Source organism: Salmo salar, chromosome 07 (assembly GCF_965601325.2).
Source record: "Salmo salar chromosome 07, fSalSal1, whole genome shotgun sequence".
Classification (NCBI taxonomy): Eukaryota; Metazoa; Chordata; class Actinopteri; order Salmoniformes; family Salmonidae; genus Salmo; species Salmo salar.
Window position 1 is genome coordinate 14,301,698 of NC_138297.1, and position 13,892 is coordinate 14,315,589.

Genomic DNA, 13,892 nt, shown 5'->3' on the forward strand with positions numbered 1-13,892 from the left:
GCATGCTTTGAGCACACGTCCAGGTAATCCATCTGGGCCCATGGCTTTGTGAATGTTGACCTGATTAAAGGTCTTGCTCACATCGGCTACCGAGAGCATTATCACACAGTCATCCAGAACAGCTGGTGCTCTCATGCATGCTTCAGTGTTGCTTGCCTCGAAGTGAGCATAAAAGGCATTTAGCTCGTCTGGTAGGCTCACATCATTGGGCAGCTCGTGTCTGGGTTTCCCTTTGTAGTCCGTAATAGTTTTCAAGCCCTGCCACATCCGAGGAGCGTCAGAGCCGGTGAGTAGGATTCAATTTTAATCCTGTATTGACACTTTGCTTGTTTGATGGTTTGTCTGAGTGTATAGCGGGATTTCTTATAAGCATCCGGGTTAGTGTCCCGCTCCTTGAAAGCGGCAGCTCTAACCTTTAGCTCGATGCGGATGTTGCCTGTAACCCATGGCTTCTGGTTGGGATATGTATGTATGGTCACTGTGGGGACGACGTCGTTGATGCACTTATTGAGGAAGCCAATGAGTGAGATGGTATACTCCTCAATGCCATTGGATGAATCCCGGAACATATTCCAGTCTGTGCTAGCAAAACAGTCCTGTAGCATCTGCGTCATCTGACCACTTCCATATTGAGTGAGTCACTGGTACTTCCTGCTTTAGTTTTTGTTTGTACGCAGGAATCAGGAGGATAGAATTATGGGCAGATTTGCCAAATGGAGGAGAGCTTTGTATGCATCTTTGTGCGTAGAGTAAAGGTGGTCTAGAGTTTGTTTTCCTCTGGTTGCATATGTAAAAATGTGGTAAAACTGATTTAAGTTTCCCGCATTAAAGTCCCCGGCCACTAGGAGCGCCACTTGTGGGTGAGCATGTTCTTGTTTGCTTCTGGCCTTATAGAGTTGGTTGAGTGCGGTTTTAGTGCCAGCATCAACTGTGGTGGTAAATAGATGGCTACGAATCATATAGATGAGAACTCTCTGATAGATAGTGGGATCTACAGCTTATCATAGGGTACTCTACTTCAGGCGAGCAATACCTCAAGACTTCTTTAATATTAGAACAGCCCATAGCCGTGGTATATTGGCCATATACCACACCTGCTCGGGCCTTATTAGTATTTTCTAGACAATCAATTTTGTCTGATTATGACAAAGACAACTTAAAAACATCTTTACAGTTAAGTGTGTCAGTGTGTTTACACTGAGGTATATTTGAGTTGCCATTTAGAACAAGAGAATCTAGGCCGTCTTTACCCACTATGTGTCACAGCCATAAAGTAAAGCCCCTCCATGTTTCAGACGCATGTGTCATGACGTTGCCCTCTTTGGACACTGCTAGCACCATCCCCCTACCTCTGCACCATCTCCCTCTGTCTCCTACACCCAGGCAGCTGTGGTCAGAAGAGGTCGTAAATTGCTATGAGGACATTCTCTCCTCATGGCCACAGTATAGAGACAGAGTGGGTTTCATAGAGACAAGGGAATTTCTTCCACCTCACAGAACTGGAGAACCGAACGACATTTATATTCTGTAGAAGGTATAAAAGATCGATGAAGAATCCAGCTACGAACTGGTCCGTTTGGTACAATTTTGTGAAACTCATGAGAGACAATATGGCCACATTACCATAATCATGTTTATACAATAGCCTCAGCTATGAGACTTACATCTAAATGGTTGTATAAAATGAATGAATAAGGATGAAGCTATTTGTGAGACGATGGGATGCTATGTACTGATGTTAATGTGAGAGAGTTGTATTTCTGTTTAAAGTTCCACTAAGTCCTTGGCACGCCCCCAGGCACACAGACAGGACCTGGCGTCATTAGACAGCCTTTTTCTATGTCCCGAATAAAACCCCCACCTAGGTTTTCTATCACCAGACCGAGCTTACCTCAATTACGAGATGGCTAAAGGTTGGAGACCAGCTTACCTCGATAACGAGAGGGCCAAGGTTTGACCATGCATTCCTCTTGCTGAACTTTTAACCATACCATGTGGTTAAACTCTTAGACTATCGATACCGACAGAATAAGAACAAGTCTTTGATATTAATTACTAGTCTGCAGCTAGGAATTCGGTATCATTGAATGCGAAGACCGACAACCGCCGAAACATCTGTCCTATAACGACATTAATGAATGTCACTCTGAACTACTCATTCTAACTACGACAGAGAGAGAGAGGGTGGACAGACTCTCCAACAGAAACAAACTTTTCACAGAGATCTTGACGACACACTGAGCGTAAATATATATATTGATTGCAATTGTTCCCGAATGAGTGAGCGTTCATGTGCAAAGGGCTAGCATTTCAATTGGTATAATTATCAACTCTGTAGTGTCTCCTCAGCTGACGCCCCACTCCCCTTTTGTCTAACAAGCCGCCATGCCGGTTTAGCCCACTAGGGCACATTCCTCTATCATTTCTTTGTAACGATATCTACTGTTTGTTATGCATTTCTATGAATTACTTAGTTAGTAAATAAATGATTTTAAGACAATTGATGTATGGATGACTCATAGTGAAGACTGGGTTCGTACAGATAACCAACAATTTACGACGTTTGGAATGAGACTGGCGTGAGGTAAATAATAATTCATTAATTCAAAGACTAATTGATCAGATATTAAAATATCTGAAAGTTATATTAGGAAAATTATAACTTTGTAATCTGAATATTTTCCTTGGTGCCCTGACTTCCTAGTTAATTACAGTTACATGATTAATCAGGTTAATCGCGTAATAATAATTACAGAGAGTTATTTGATAAATATGTCTTCAGTTTTAATGACGCCAAAGACACGACACATGTTTATGTGTGTGTGTGTGTGTGTGTGTGTGTGTGTGTGTGTGTGTGTGTGTGTGTGTGTGTGTGTGTGTGTGTGTACCTGCGTGCGTGCGTGTGTGTGTGCGTGCGTGCGTGTGTGTGAGAGTGAGTGAGTGAGTGAGTGAGTGAGTGAGTGAGAGACAGAGAGATAGAGAGAGAGAGAGAGAAACTAGAATATGCATATAATTAGTAGATTTGGATAGAAAACACTCTAAAGTTTCTAAAACTGTTTGAATGGTGTCTGTGAGTATAACAGAACTCATATGGCAGGCCAAAACCTGAGAAGATTCTATACAGGAAGTGCCCTGTCTGACAATTTGTTCTCCTTCTAGGGCATCTCTATCAACAATACAGCATCTCTGCTGTAACATGACATTTTCTAAGGCTTCCATTGGCTCTAGGAAGGCGCCAGAAAGTGGAATGAGAGCTCTGCAGTCTCTGGGCGAAAAACAGCAGGGGTTTTTGTGAGTGGTCCTGCTGAGAACAATGACACTGAGGGGCGCGTGCACGAGACGACTCCATTTTTTTCTTTCAGTGTTTGAATGAACACAACGTCACCCGGTTGGAATATTATCGCTATTTTACGAGAAAAATAGCATAAAAATGTATTTTAAACAGCGTTTGACATGCTTCGAAGTACAGTAATGGAATATTTAGAATTTTTTTGACACGAAATGCGCCGGCACGTCACCCTTCGGATAGTGACTTGAACGCACTAACAAAACGGAGGTATTTGGATATAACTATGGATTATTTCGAACCAAAACAACATTTGTTGTTGAAGTAGAAGTCCTGGGAGTGCATTCTGACGAAGAACAGCAAAGGTAATCCAATTTTTCTTATAGTAAATCTGAGTTTGGTGAGGGCCAAACTTGGTGGGTGTCAAATTAGCTAGCAGTGATGGCCGGGCTATGTACTCAGAATATTGCAAAATGTGCTTTCACCGAAAAGCTATTTTAGAATCTGATACCGCGATTGCATAAAGGAGTTCTGTATCTATAATTCTTAAAATAATTGTTATGTTTTTTGTGAACGTTTATCGTGAGTAATTTAGTAAATTCACCGGAAGTTTGCGGTGGGTATGCTAGCTCTGAACATCACATGCTAATGTAAAAAGCTGGTTTTTGATATAAATATGAACTTGATTGAACAAAACATGCATGTATTGTATAACATAATGTCCTAGGAGTGTCATCTGAAGAAGATCATCAAAGGTTAGTGCTGCATTTAGCTGTGGTTTTGGTTTTTGTGACATATATGCTTGCTTTGAAAATGGCTGTGTGATTATTTTTGGGAGGGTGCTCTCCTGACATAATCTAATGTTTTGCTTTCACTGTAAAGCCTTTTTGAAATCGGACAGTGTGGTTAGATTAACGAGAGTCTTATCTTTAAAATGGTGTAAAATAGTCATATGTTTGAGAAATTTAAGTTATAGCATTTTTGAGGTGTTTGTATTTCGCGCCACGCTATACCATTGGATATTGGTGAGGCGTTCCGCTAGCGGAATGTCTGTCCCTAACAAGTACTGTACATGCACACACACACACACACACACACACCTATACTGTGGGGTTGTGCTCTGTTTGCTAGAAAGACTGAGAGTGAGACCTGACATGTCCAGTCTTAACCAGCTCAGGTTGAGACACACTGTCGGAACGTCTGGAAGAAAGCCTCTGGGGCTGACCGCTGTATGTATGTGTGTGTGTGTGTGTGTGTGTGTGTGTGTGTGTGTGTGTGTGTGTGTGTGTGTGTGTGCGTGCGTGCGTGCGTGCGTTTAACTATTCTTTTGGGAACCAGCACATGAATAGTAAACGACCAAATATTTCACCAACTGGGGACATTTTGTTAGTCCACATGAGGTCAAATGCTATTTCTATAGGGGTTTAGGGTTAAGGTTAGAATTAGTGTTAGGGTTAGAATTAGGGTTAGGGTTAGGAGCTAGGGTTAGTTTTAGGGTTAGGGGCGAAGGTTTCGGGTTCGGGTTAGGTTTTTGGATTAAGGTTAGGGTAACAGTAAGAGTACGGGTTAGGGTTAGGTTTTTGGATTAAGGTTAGGGTAACAGTAAGAGTACGGGTTAGGGTTAGGTTTTTGGATTAAGGTTAGGGTAACAGTAAGAGTATGGGTTAGGGTTAGGTTTTTGGATTAAGGTTAGGGTAACAGTAAGAGTACGGGTTAGGGTTAGGTTTTTGGATTAAGGTTAGGGTAACAGTAAGAGTACGGGTTAGGGTTAGGTTTTTGGATTAAGGTTAGGGTAACAGTAAGAGTACGGGTTAGGGTTAGGTTTTTGGATTAAGGTTAGGGTAACAGTAAGAGTACGGGTTAGGGTTAGGTTTTTGGATTAAGGTTAGGGTAACAGTAAGAGTACGGGTTAGGGTTAGGTTTTTGGATTAAGGTTAGGGTAACAGTAAGAGTACGGGTTAGGGTTAGGTTTTTGGATTAAGGTTAGGGTAACAGTAAGAGTACGGGTTAGGGTTAGGTTTTTGGATTAAGGTTAGGGTAACAGTAAGAGTACGGGTTAGGGTTAGGTTTTTGGATTAAAGTTAGGGTAACAGTAAGAGTACGGGTTAGGGTTAGGTTTTTGGATTAAGGTTAGGGTAACAGTAAGAGTACGGGTTCGGGTTAGCGGTAGTGTGTGGGTGCATATGCATCCATGCTGATAGACTGGAAGCCTTAAGAGGCATAATGTACTGCACTGTCCAGATTCTCTAGTAGGAAGCCAGGGAGGTCCCATATGCCTGAGGGCAGGTCCTGTGTCCTCAGGGGGAAAAGAGAAACCATCTGTTGGGTAAGATAACACCACAGTATCAGCAGGGTCCCACCAGACACACAGGATCTATAGTGTCTGGGGCAAAGCAATGGATAGTCCATTACTATTTGTCAAATGGGGGGTTGACACTCGGTGGTCCGTATTCATGAAGCGTCTCAGGGTAACAGTGCTATGCTGTGATGCTTTATGACTACAGACCAGCAACTTTGAATAAGGAAAGAAACTAGAAGAGAATCAGCGGTCGATTCCCACTCTGCATTCCCTCAGAGTAAAATGTGTCCTTGTAGGTGATATTGATTGATGTGCCCTTGTATCAGCACTCACCAAAACCCAATCACACACATGTGCCCCATCTGAGGCAAGTCAAGTTCATTGGAGTGTACGGAAGGAGCCATAGCTCATGTTGTATGTTAAATAGTTAAAATGCATTCATGAGAACAATCAAACATGAAAATGTGAACTATTTGAATGACAATTATGCCTAAATGATGTTCAGCTGACTTCTGGAGCGCCTAACAATTACTTAATTCACAAATGTGAAAAATATCTGCCATACTGGATTTGCTAAAATATTATTGTCATTTATTACCCTTGAGGTATGCCCATATCTCCTTTTCTGTCAAATAAGCAAACGGACCACAAATAATGCATTGCTTTTCCATGCTGAAATATAGAATCCGTAAATGTTTTATTTAGTGAGAGAGAGAGACTAGGAGGGGTGTGATGTTGCTGCGCAAAGGCAATTAAAGTCTTGCCGAAGTCTACCCACACGCGCTCACAATGTAGGAAACGCTCGCTTGAAAACAACAGACTACTACCACACACACTGCTTACCAGTGACTGATATTATTTGTTTCCATCTTCGAAGTGTTGATGGTAATCTGATTAATTGGGGGAATTTGGGCTTTGAGTATGGAGGGCTGCTATCCCCCAGAAAGCGAAAGGATGGAAGCGTGGCTTGATGACCACTTGGAGTTCGCTCATTCCTACTTTGTCAGGAAGGCTACAAGGTAAGCGCGGGGTGAGACTGAAGTCGTAAAAGTGATTCATTGTATTTACGAAACAGGGATAGCTCTGTTTACGATACATCATCGCGGTGCATTCTATTTTAAGCAATTTGGGGGACAATAAATGTGTTCCGTGCATTGAAAGGCACTGGCAGCCTATCTTACCTGCGTGGGTTGTTTGTTTCAACGTAAAATAACATGCTAGCCTACTGTACAAGGTTGGAGATTTAAACTGCGATATGACAAGCTATATTGTAGCCTTTTATGGTATTACGCGCAATGTCCAGCGGTATCCAGCGTCTCTCCACAGCAATTTATTGACATTTATTAATGCGCCGCACAATCGTCTTTACAATCAGTAACCATTCACCAAAATAGCAAAATAATTCAGAGCAGACGTTAAACCATAAACCTGTATTGGGGTGATTCCTTTCCATTGTGTTCCAAACGCGCACAGTGAATTAAAAGTTATCCAAAATGCTTTTTGTTATTTGGTCGTTCCACCTCAAAAAGCACAATCCATTGAGCACAGACGTCAATTCAACATCTATTCCACGTTCAATGTAATTTCATTGAAATTAAGTGGAAACAACGTTGATTCAGCCAGTGTGTGCCTAGTGGGAAGAAAGACAATTTTCAACACCCATCATCTCAGATTGTTCTGAAATCGTTTCTGTAGTTAGTAAGAGATATGATTAGCATTCCTGAAAAAATGTTTTGTTGAAATATTATTTGATCTCTAAGTAATTAGGATAATTGATTGCACCTAAATTGTCCATTTTAATTTATAGGATTTAGATAATATTCAATAAATATAGTACCCAGCATCTGATTTGGACCAAACTTCTTTCTTCCAATGAGTAAGGCATGAAGGAATATTTGTGTTGTTGTTGTCAAAAGCCACACATCCCATGCCAATCCACCTCAACAACCAGTACACAGTATCAGTTATTTATGTTTGACAAGTAATATGAAGCTGCAGCTTGGATTGTTGCTTCTCCATATCATGTAATATAATCCCTGTGAATCTGGAGATGTTTTGTATTCCCCTGTTCAGTGAAATTAATCCTTGAAATCGCTTGCATTATTTACCGTAAAATATTGTGGAAGTACCTGGTTTTGACCACTAGATGCTGCTACTGCCACCACACTCTTTTATCCATTTTGCTGGTCTCTTGTTTATTAAATATAACACAACATTTACTTTGCAAGTTTGGTTAGAAAACCAATAGATTTGGCACATGAAAACAAATTGTGTCGGCATCCTCACAATTCCTCCATGAAAGCAATGCAGTGTGTCCTTCTCTTATCAACCTAATGTTTCAACCCAACTCTCCTTGAATAGTTCAACAAGTGGAAACTCTCTGTGGAGATCTATCCCTATGATGCAATTCTCATATCAAGACTTTTCCCAAAGGCCCAAAACACTGATGGAGAAATGTACTAGGGATTAAAATGTTTTGACAACCCTAATAGAATTAAATTCCATTGCAAAACACTATATAGTGTATGTTTGGGACTTTTCCCATTGAAGACCATTAGAGACCATAACATTGAGACCATTAATTCTGCTGTAGCCTAATGGTATGCTTGTTCACCAGGAATGGTCTAATAGTAACTAATCCATAATAATGATACAAAAATAAACCACACAATTATTCTTCTTTTTTTCTTCTCCCCATGTTGGTCAATGTCTGGTTAATTTAACATTTCTTTTTTTTATTTCACCTTTATTTAACCAGGTAGGCTAGTTGAGAACAAGTTCTCATTTGCAACTGCGACCTGGCCAAGATAAAGCGTAGCAATTCGACACATACAACAACACAGAGTTACACATGGAATAAACAAAACATACAGTCAATAATACAGTAGAACAAAAGAAAACAAAAAGTCTATATACAGTGAGTGCAAATGAGGTAAATTAAGGCAATAAATAGGCCATGGTGGCGAAGTAATTACAATATAGCAATTAAACACGGGAATGGTAGATGTGCAGAAGATGAATGTGCAAGTAGAGATACTGGGGTGCAAAGGAGCAAGATAAATAAATAAATACAGTATGGGGATGAGGTAGGTAGATAGATGGGCTGTTTACAGATGGGCTATGTACAGGTGTGGTGATCTGTGAGCTGCTCTGACAACTGGTGCTTAAAGCTAGTGAGGGAGATATGAGTCTCCAGCTTCAGAGATTTTTGCAGTTCGTTCCAGTCATTGGCAGCAGAGAACTGGAAGGAAAGGCAGCCAAAGGAGGAATTGGTTTTGGGGGTGACCAGTGAGATATACCTGCTGGAGCGCATGCTACGACTGGGTGCTGCTATGGTGACCAGTGAGCTGAGATAAGGCGGGGCTATACCTAGCAGAGACTTATAGATGACCTGTAGCCAGTGGGTTTGGCGACGAGTATGAAGCGAGGGCCAACCAACGAGAGCGTACAGGTCACAATGGTGGGTAGTGTATGGGGCTTTGGTGACAAAATGGATTGCACTGTGATAGACTGCATCCAGTTTGTTGAGTAGAGTGTTGGAGGCTATTTTATAGATGACATCACCGAAGTCGAGGATCGGTAGGATGGTCAGTTTTACGAGGGTGTGTTTGGCAGCATGAGTGAAGGATGCTTTGTTGCAATATAGGAAGCCGATTCTAGATTTAATTTTTGGATTAGAGATGCTTAATGTGAGTCTGGAAGGAGAGTTTACAGTCTAACAAGACACCCAGGTATTTGTAGTTGTCCACGTATTCTAAGTCAGAGCCGTCCAGAGTAGTGATGCTGGACGGGCGAGCAGGTGCGGGCAGTGATCGATTGAATAGCATGCATTTAGTTTTACCTGCGTTTAAGAGCAGTTGGAGGCCACAGAAGGAGAGTTGTATGGCATTGAAGCTCGTCTGGAGGTTAGTTAACACAGTGTCCAAAGAGGGGCCAGAAGTATACAGAATGGTGTCGTCTCCGTAGAGGTGGATCAGAGAATCACCAGCAGCAAGAGCAACATCATTGATGTATACAGAGAAGAGAGTCGGCCCGAGAATTTAACCCTGTGGCACACCCATAGAGACTGCCAGACGTCCGGACAACAGGCCCTCCGATTTGACACACTGAACTCTATCAGATAAGTAGTTGGTAAACCAGGCGAGGCAATCATTTGAGAAACCAAGGCTGTCGAGTCTGCCAATAAGAATTTGGTGATTGACTGAGTTGAAAGCTTTGGTCAGGTCGATGAATACGGCTGCACAGTAATGTCTCTTATTGATGGCGGTTATGATGTCGTTTAGGACCTTGAGCGTGGCTGAGGTGCACCCATGACCAGCTCTGAAACCAGATTGCATAGCGGAGAAGGTACGGTGGGATTCAAAATGGTCGGTAATCTGTTTGTTAACTTGGCTTTCGAAGACCTTAGAAAGACACGGTAGGATAGATATAGGTCTGTAGCAGTTTGGGTCTAGAGTGTCACCCCCTTTGAAGAGGGCGATGACCGCGGTTGAATGTTGGTTAATGTTGGTTAATGTCTTGTTAATGTTGGTTAATGTTGGTTAATGTCTTGTTAATGTTGGTTAATGTCTTGTTAATGTTGGTTAATGTTGGTTAATGTCTTGTTAATGTTGGTTAATGTCTTGTTAATGTTGGTTAATGTTGGTTAATGTCTTGTTAATGTTGGTTAATGTCTTGTTAATGTTGGTTAATGTTGGTTAATGTCTTGTTAATGTTGGTTAATGTTGGTTAATGTCTTGTTAATGTTGGTTAATGTCTTGTTAATGTTGGTTAATGTCTGGTTAATGTTGGTTAATGTCTTGTTAATGTTGGTTAATGTCTTGTTAATGTTGGTTAATGTCTGGTTAATGTTGGTTAATGTCTTGTTAATGTTAGTTAATGTTGGTTAATGTCTTGTTAATGTTGGTTAATGTCTTGTTAATGTTGGTTAATGTCTTGTTAATGTTGGTTAATGTCTGGTTAATGTTGGTTAATGTCTTGTTAATGTTGGTTAATGTTGGTTAATGTCTTGTTAATGTTGGTTAATGTCTTGTTAATGTTGGTTAATGTCTTGTTAATGTTGGTTAATATTGGTTAATGTCCTGTTAATGTTGGTTAATGCTGTGTTAATATTGTGTTAATGTTGTGTTAATGTTGTGCTAATGTAATCTTAATAATCTAATCAAATACACCAGTTCCTCAGAGATGGTAAATGTCCTAAATGGTCTTGTTGTACAATGTGTTTTACTGTTTTTAATGTCTTAAAATGGCCCTATAACCTCCTTTGTGTTGTGTATTTGCAGGGAGATGGTGAATGCATGGTTTGCTGAGCGAGTCCATTCCATCCAGCCCTCCTCCTCCTCCTCTTCCTCCTCCTCGTCATCCCCCAAAGAAACCCTTCTACCCCAGAGACCCACCCAGCCTTCAGACAGCCCCTGCCTAGCCTCCTCCCTGCCCCCTTCCCTGGGCCTGAACGACAGGCGTTCCCCCTCCCCAGCCCTGCCCCCCAGCCCCGCTCCCAGCACCCCCACCCGCAAGATCTCTGCATCTGAGTTTGACAGGCCGCTGAGGCCCATCGTGGTCAAGGACGCGGAAGGCTCACTAACCTTCCTCTGCGACACCGAACCCGACCGGGGCGACATCCGGACACCCTTCAGAACCCAGCAGGGAGGGGTCGGGGTTGGTATCCCCACAGGGATGATGGGCGAGGTTGGCAGTGCCCGGGGTTTGGACCGCTGTGCCAGACTGTTGGAGCTGGTGAGGGACGTGTCGAGTCACCTGGACGTGACGGCACTGTGCCACAAGATCTTCCTGCACATCAACGAGCTGATCGCCGCCGACCGCTACTCCCTCTTCCTGGTAGGTAATGGCACCTTGGACTACAGTACCCGCAGTGCTCTGTTTGTAGCAGGGCCATTGGGATGAGAGGCAGAAGGATCGGACAGTTGTTAGCATATGTCATGAAACAAACCAAGGATGAAATGAGGAAGGATTAGAAAGGCAAAGTGATCATAAATCTCAAGTATTTCAAGTAGTGATGCACCGATATGACATTTTTGGCCGATACCGATATCCAATATTTTCCTTGCCCCCCCCAAAAAAAACGATAACCGATATTTACAATTTGAGCGGCCTTTTAAGCATTCTAGTACAGTTAAATAGTTAACACACACACATGGACGCAGCGGTCTAAGGCACTGCATCTCAGTGCACGAGGCGTCACTACAGTCCCTGGTTCAAATCCAGGCTGTATCATATCCGGCCGTGGTTGGGAGTCCCATAGGGCGGAGCACAATTGGTCCAGCGTCGTCCGGGTTTGGCCAGGATAGGCCGTCATTGTAAATAAAAATTTGTTCTTAACTGACTTGCCTAGTTAAATAAAGGTTACACACACACCATACTGACCAAAACGTAATTTTTTTGGCATTTACTGTCACGTCCTGACCAGTATAAGGGGTTATTTCTTATTGTAGTTTGGTCAGGATGTGGCAGGGGTGTGTTTGTTTTGTGTTGTCGGGGTTTTTGGGTAGTATTCTATGTTTTGTATTTCTATGTTCTATTTTCTATTTTTTCTATTTCTATGTCTAGTTTATTGTTTTGACCTTCAATTGGAAGCAGCTGTTCCTCGTTGCCTCTAATTGAAGGTCCTATTTAGTAGGGGGGTTTTTCATGGGGTTTTTGTGGGTAGTTATTTCCTGTTTTGTGTTCGTGCACCTGACGGGACTGTTAAGTGTCGTTTTTGTATACGTGTTTCTTTTGTTTTCCTTCTTTAATAAAATAAGAAGATGAGTTTACACGTTCCCGCTGCGTTTTGGTCCAATCCCTACGACACCCGTGACATTTATTTACACTACCGTTCAAAAGTTTGGGGTCACTTAGAAATGTCCTTGTTTTTTAAAGAAAAGCACATTTTTTTTGTCAATTAAAATAACATCAAATTGATCAGAAATACAGTGTATAAATTGTTAATGTGGTAATTGACTATTGTAGCTTCGAATCGGCAATGACACGTTGTGTTAGCTAATCAAAGTTTATCATTTTAAGCTGCTCCAGTTTCAACTGTTCTGCCTGCGGCTATGGAACCCTGACCTGTTCACTGGACCTGCTGTTTTGGACTCTCTCTCTACCGCACCTGCTGTCTCTAACTCTGAATGATCGGCTATGAAAAGCCAACTGACATTTACTCCTGAGGTGCTGACCTGTTGCACCCTCTACAACCACTGTGAATATTATTATCTGACCCAGCTGGTCATCTATGAACGTTTGAACATCTTGGCCATGTTCTGTTATAATCTCCACCCGGCACAGCCAGAAGAGGCCACCCCTCAGAGCCTGGTTCCTCTCTAGGTTATCATAAGGTGAATGCACCAATTTGTAAGTCGCTCTGGATAAGAGCGTCTGCTAAATGACGTAAATGTAAAAATGTAAATGTAGGTTTCTTCCTAGGTTCAGGCCTTTCTAGGGAGTTTTTCCTAGCCACCGTGCTTCCACACCTGCATTGCTTGCTGTTTGGGGTTTTAGGCTGTGTTTCTGTACAGCACTTTGTGACATCGGATCATGTAAAAAGTGCTTTATAAATACATTTGATTGATTGATTGAAAAGGCTAATTGATCATTAGAAAACCCTTTTGCAATTATGTTAGCACAGCTGAAAACTGTTGTTCTGATTAAAGAAGCAATAAAACTGGCCTTCTTTAGTCTAGTTGAGTATCTGGAGCATCAGCATTTGTGGGTTCAATTACAGGCTCAAAATGGCTAGAAACAAAGAACTTTCTTCTGAAACTCGTCAGTCTATTCTTGTTCTGAGAAATGAAGGCTATTCCATGCGGGAAATTGCCAAGAAGCTGAAGATCTCGTACAACGCTGTGTACTACTCCCTTCACAGAACAGCGCAAACTGGCTCTAACATAATAATTTAATGCGTTCATACATTTTGTACGTAGTTATTACACATTGATTACACTATCACTCGTATTTCATATGTCACAACGATTAATCGATATGTATGCTATGATGCTGGTAAAGTTGTCTCGCGCATCTACAGTGCTGGTCATAAAAAAAGCTAGCTAGCTCATGGATGCAAACAATGCTCTTCCCCAAAAACATAGCAAAACGACATAATCTGTTTCAGCAGCTATAGTTAGCTAGCTAACTATATAGCTAGGTGTCATCATCGAAAATAACCCTAATTTATAAGACAGTTCTTATTTGATTAATGGTGGTCGGACCTATCTACGTGAAGCTAGCCACAATAAGGATTAACCACAGTAGTGGACTTTGCGCTTAGCCTTCAAAATAAAAGTATGTCATTGATAGTGATGCAAATGA

At 41.8% G+C, this 13,892-nt stretch overlaps 1 protein-coding gene across 3 annotated transcripts in view; it reads left to right on the forward strand.

Annotated features, from left to right (window-relative positions):
* The window catches only part of LOC106608572 (cGMP-specific 3',5'-cyclic phosphodiesterase), a 128,680-nt gene that overhangs the window by 19,048 nt on the left and 95,740 nt on the right, over positions 1-13,892 (forward strand). Inside the window, exons 1-2 of one of the 3 annotated variants that reach the window (XM_082977368.1) lie at positions 6,276-6,604; positions 10,868-11,423. In XM_082977368.1, the coding sequence (XP_082833494.1) occupies positions 6,507-6,604; positions 10,868-11,423 (654 nt within the window). In that variant the 5' untranslated portion in view covers positions 6,276-6,506. Of the gene's footprint in view, positions 1-6,275; positions 6,605-10,867; positions 11,424-13,892 lie in introns of those variants that run through there. The other 2 variants (XM_082977369.1, XM_045721510.2) reach the window with 2 other exon arrangements.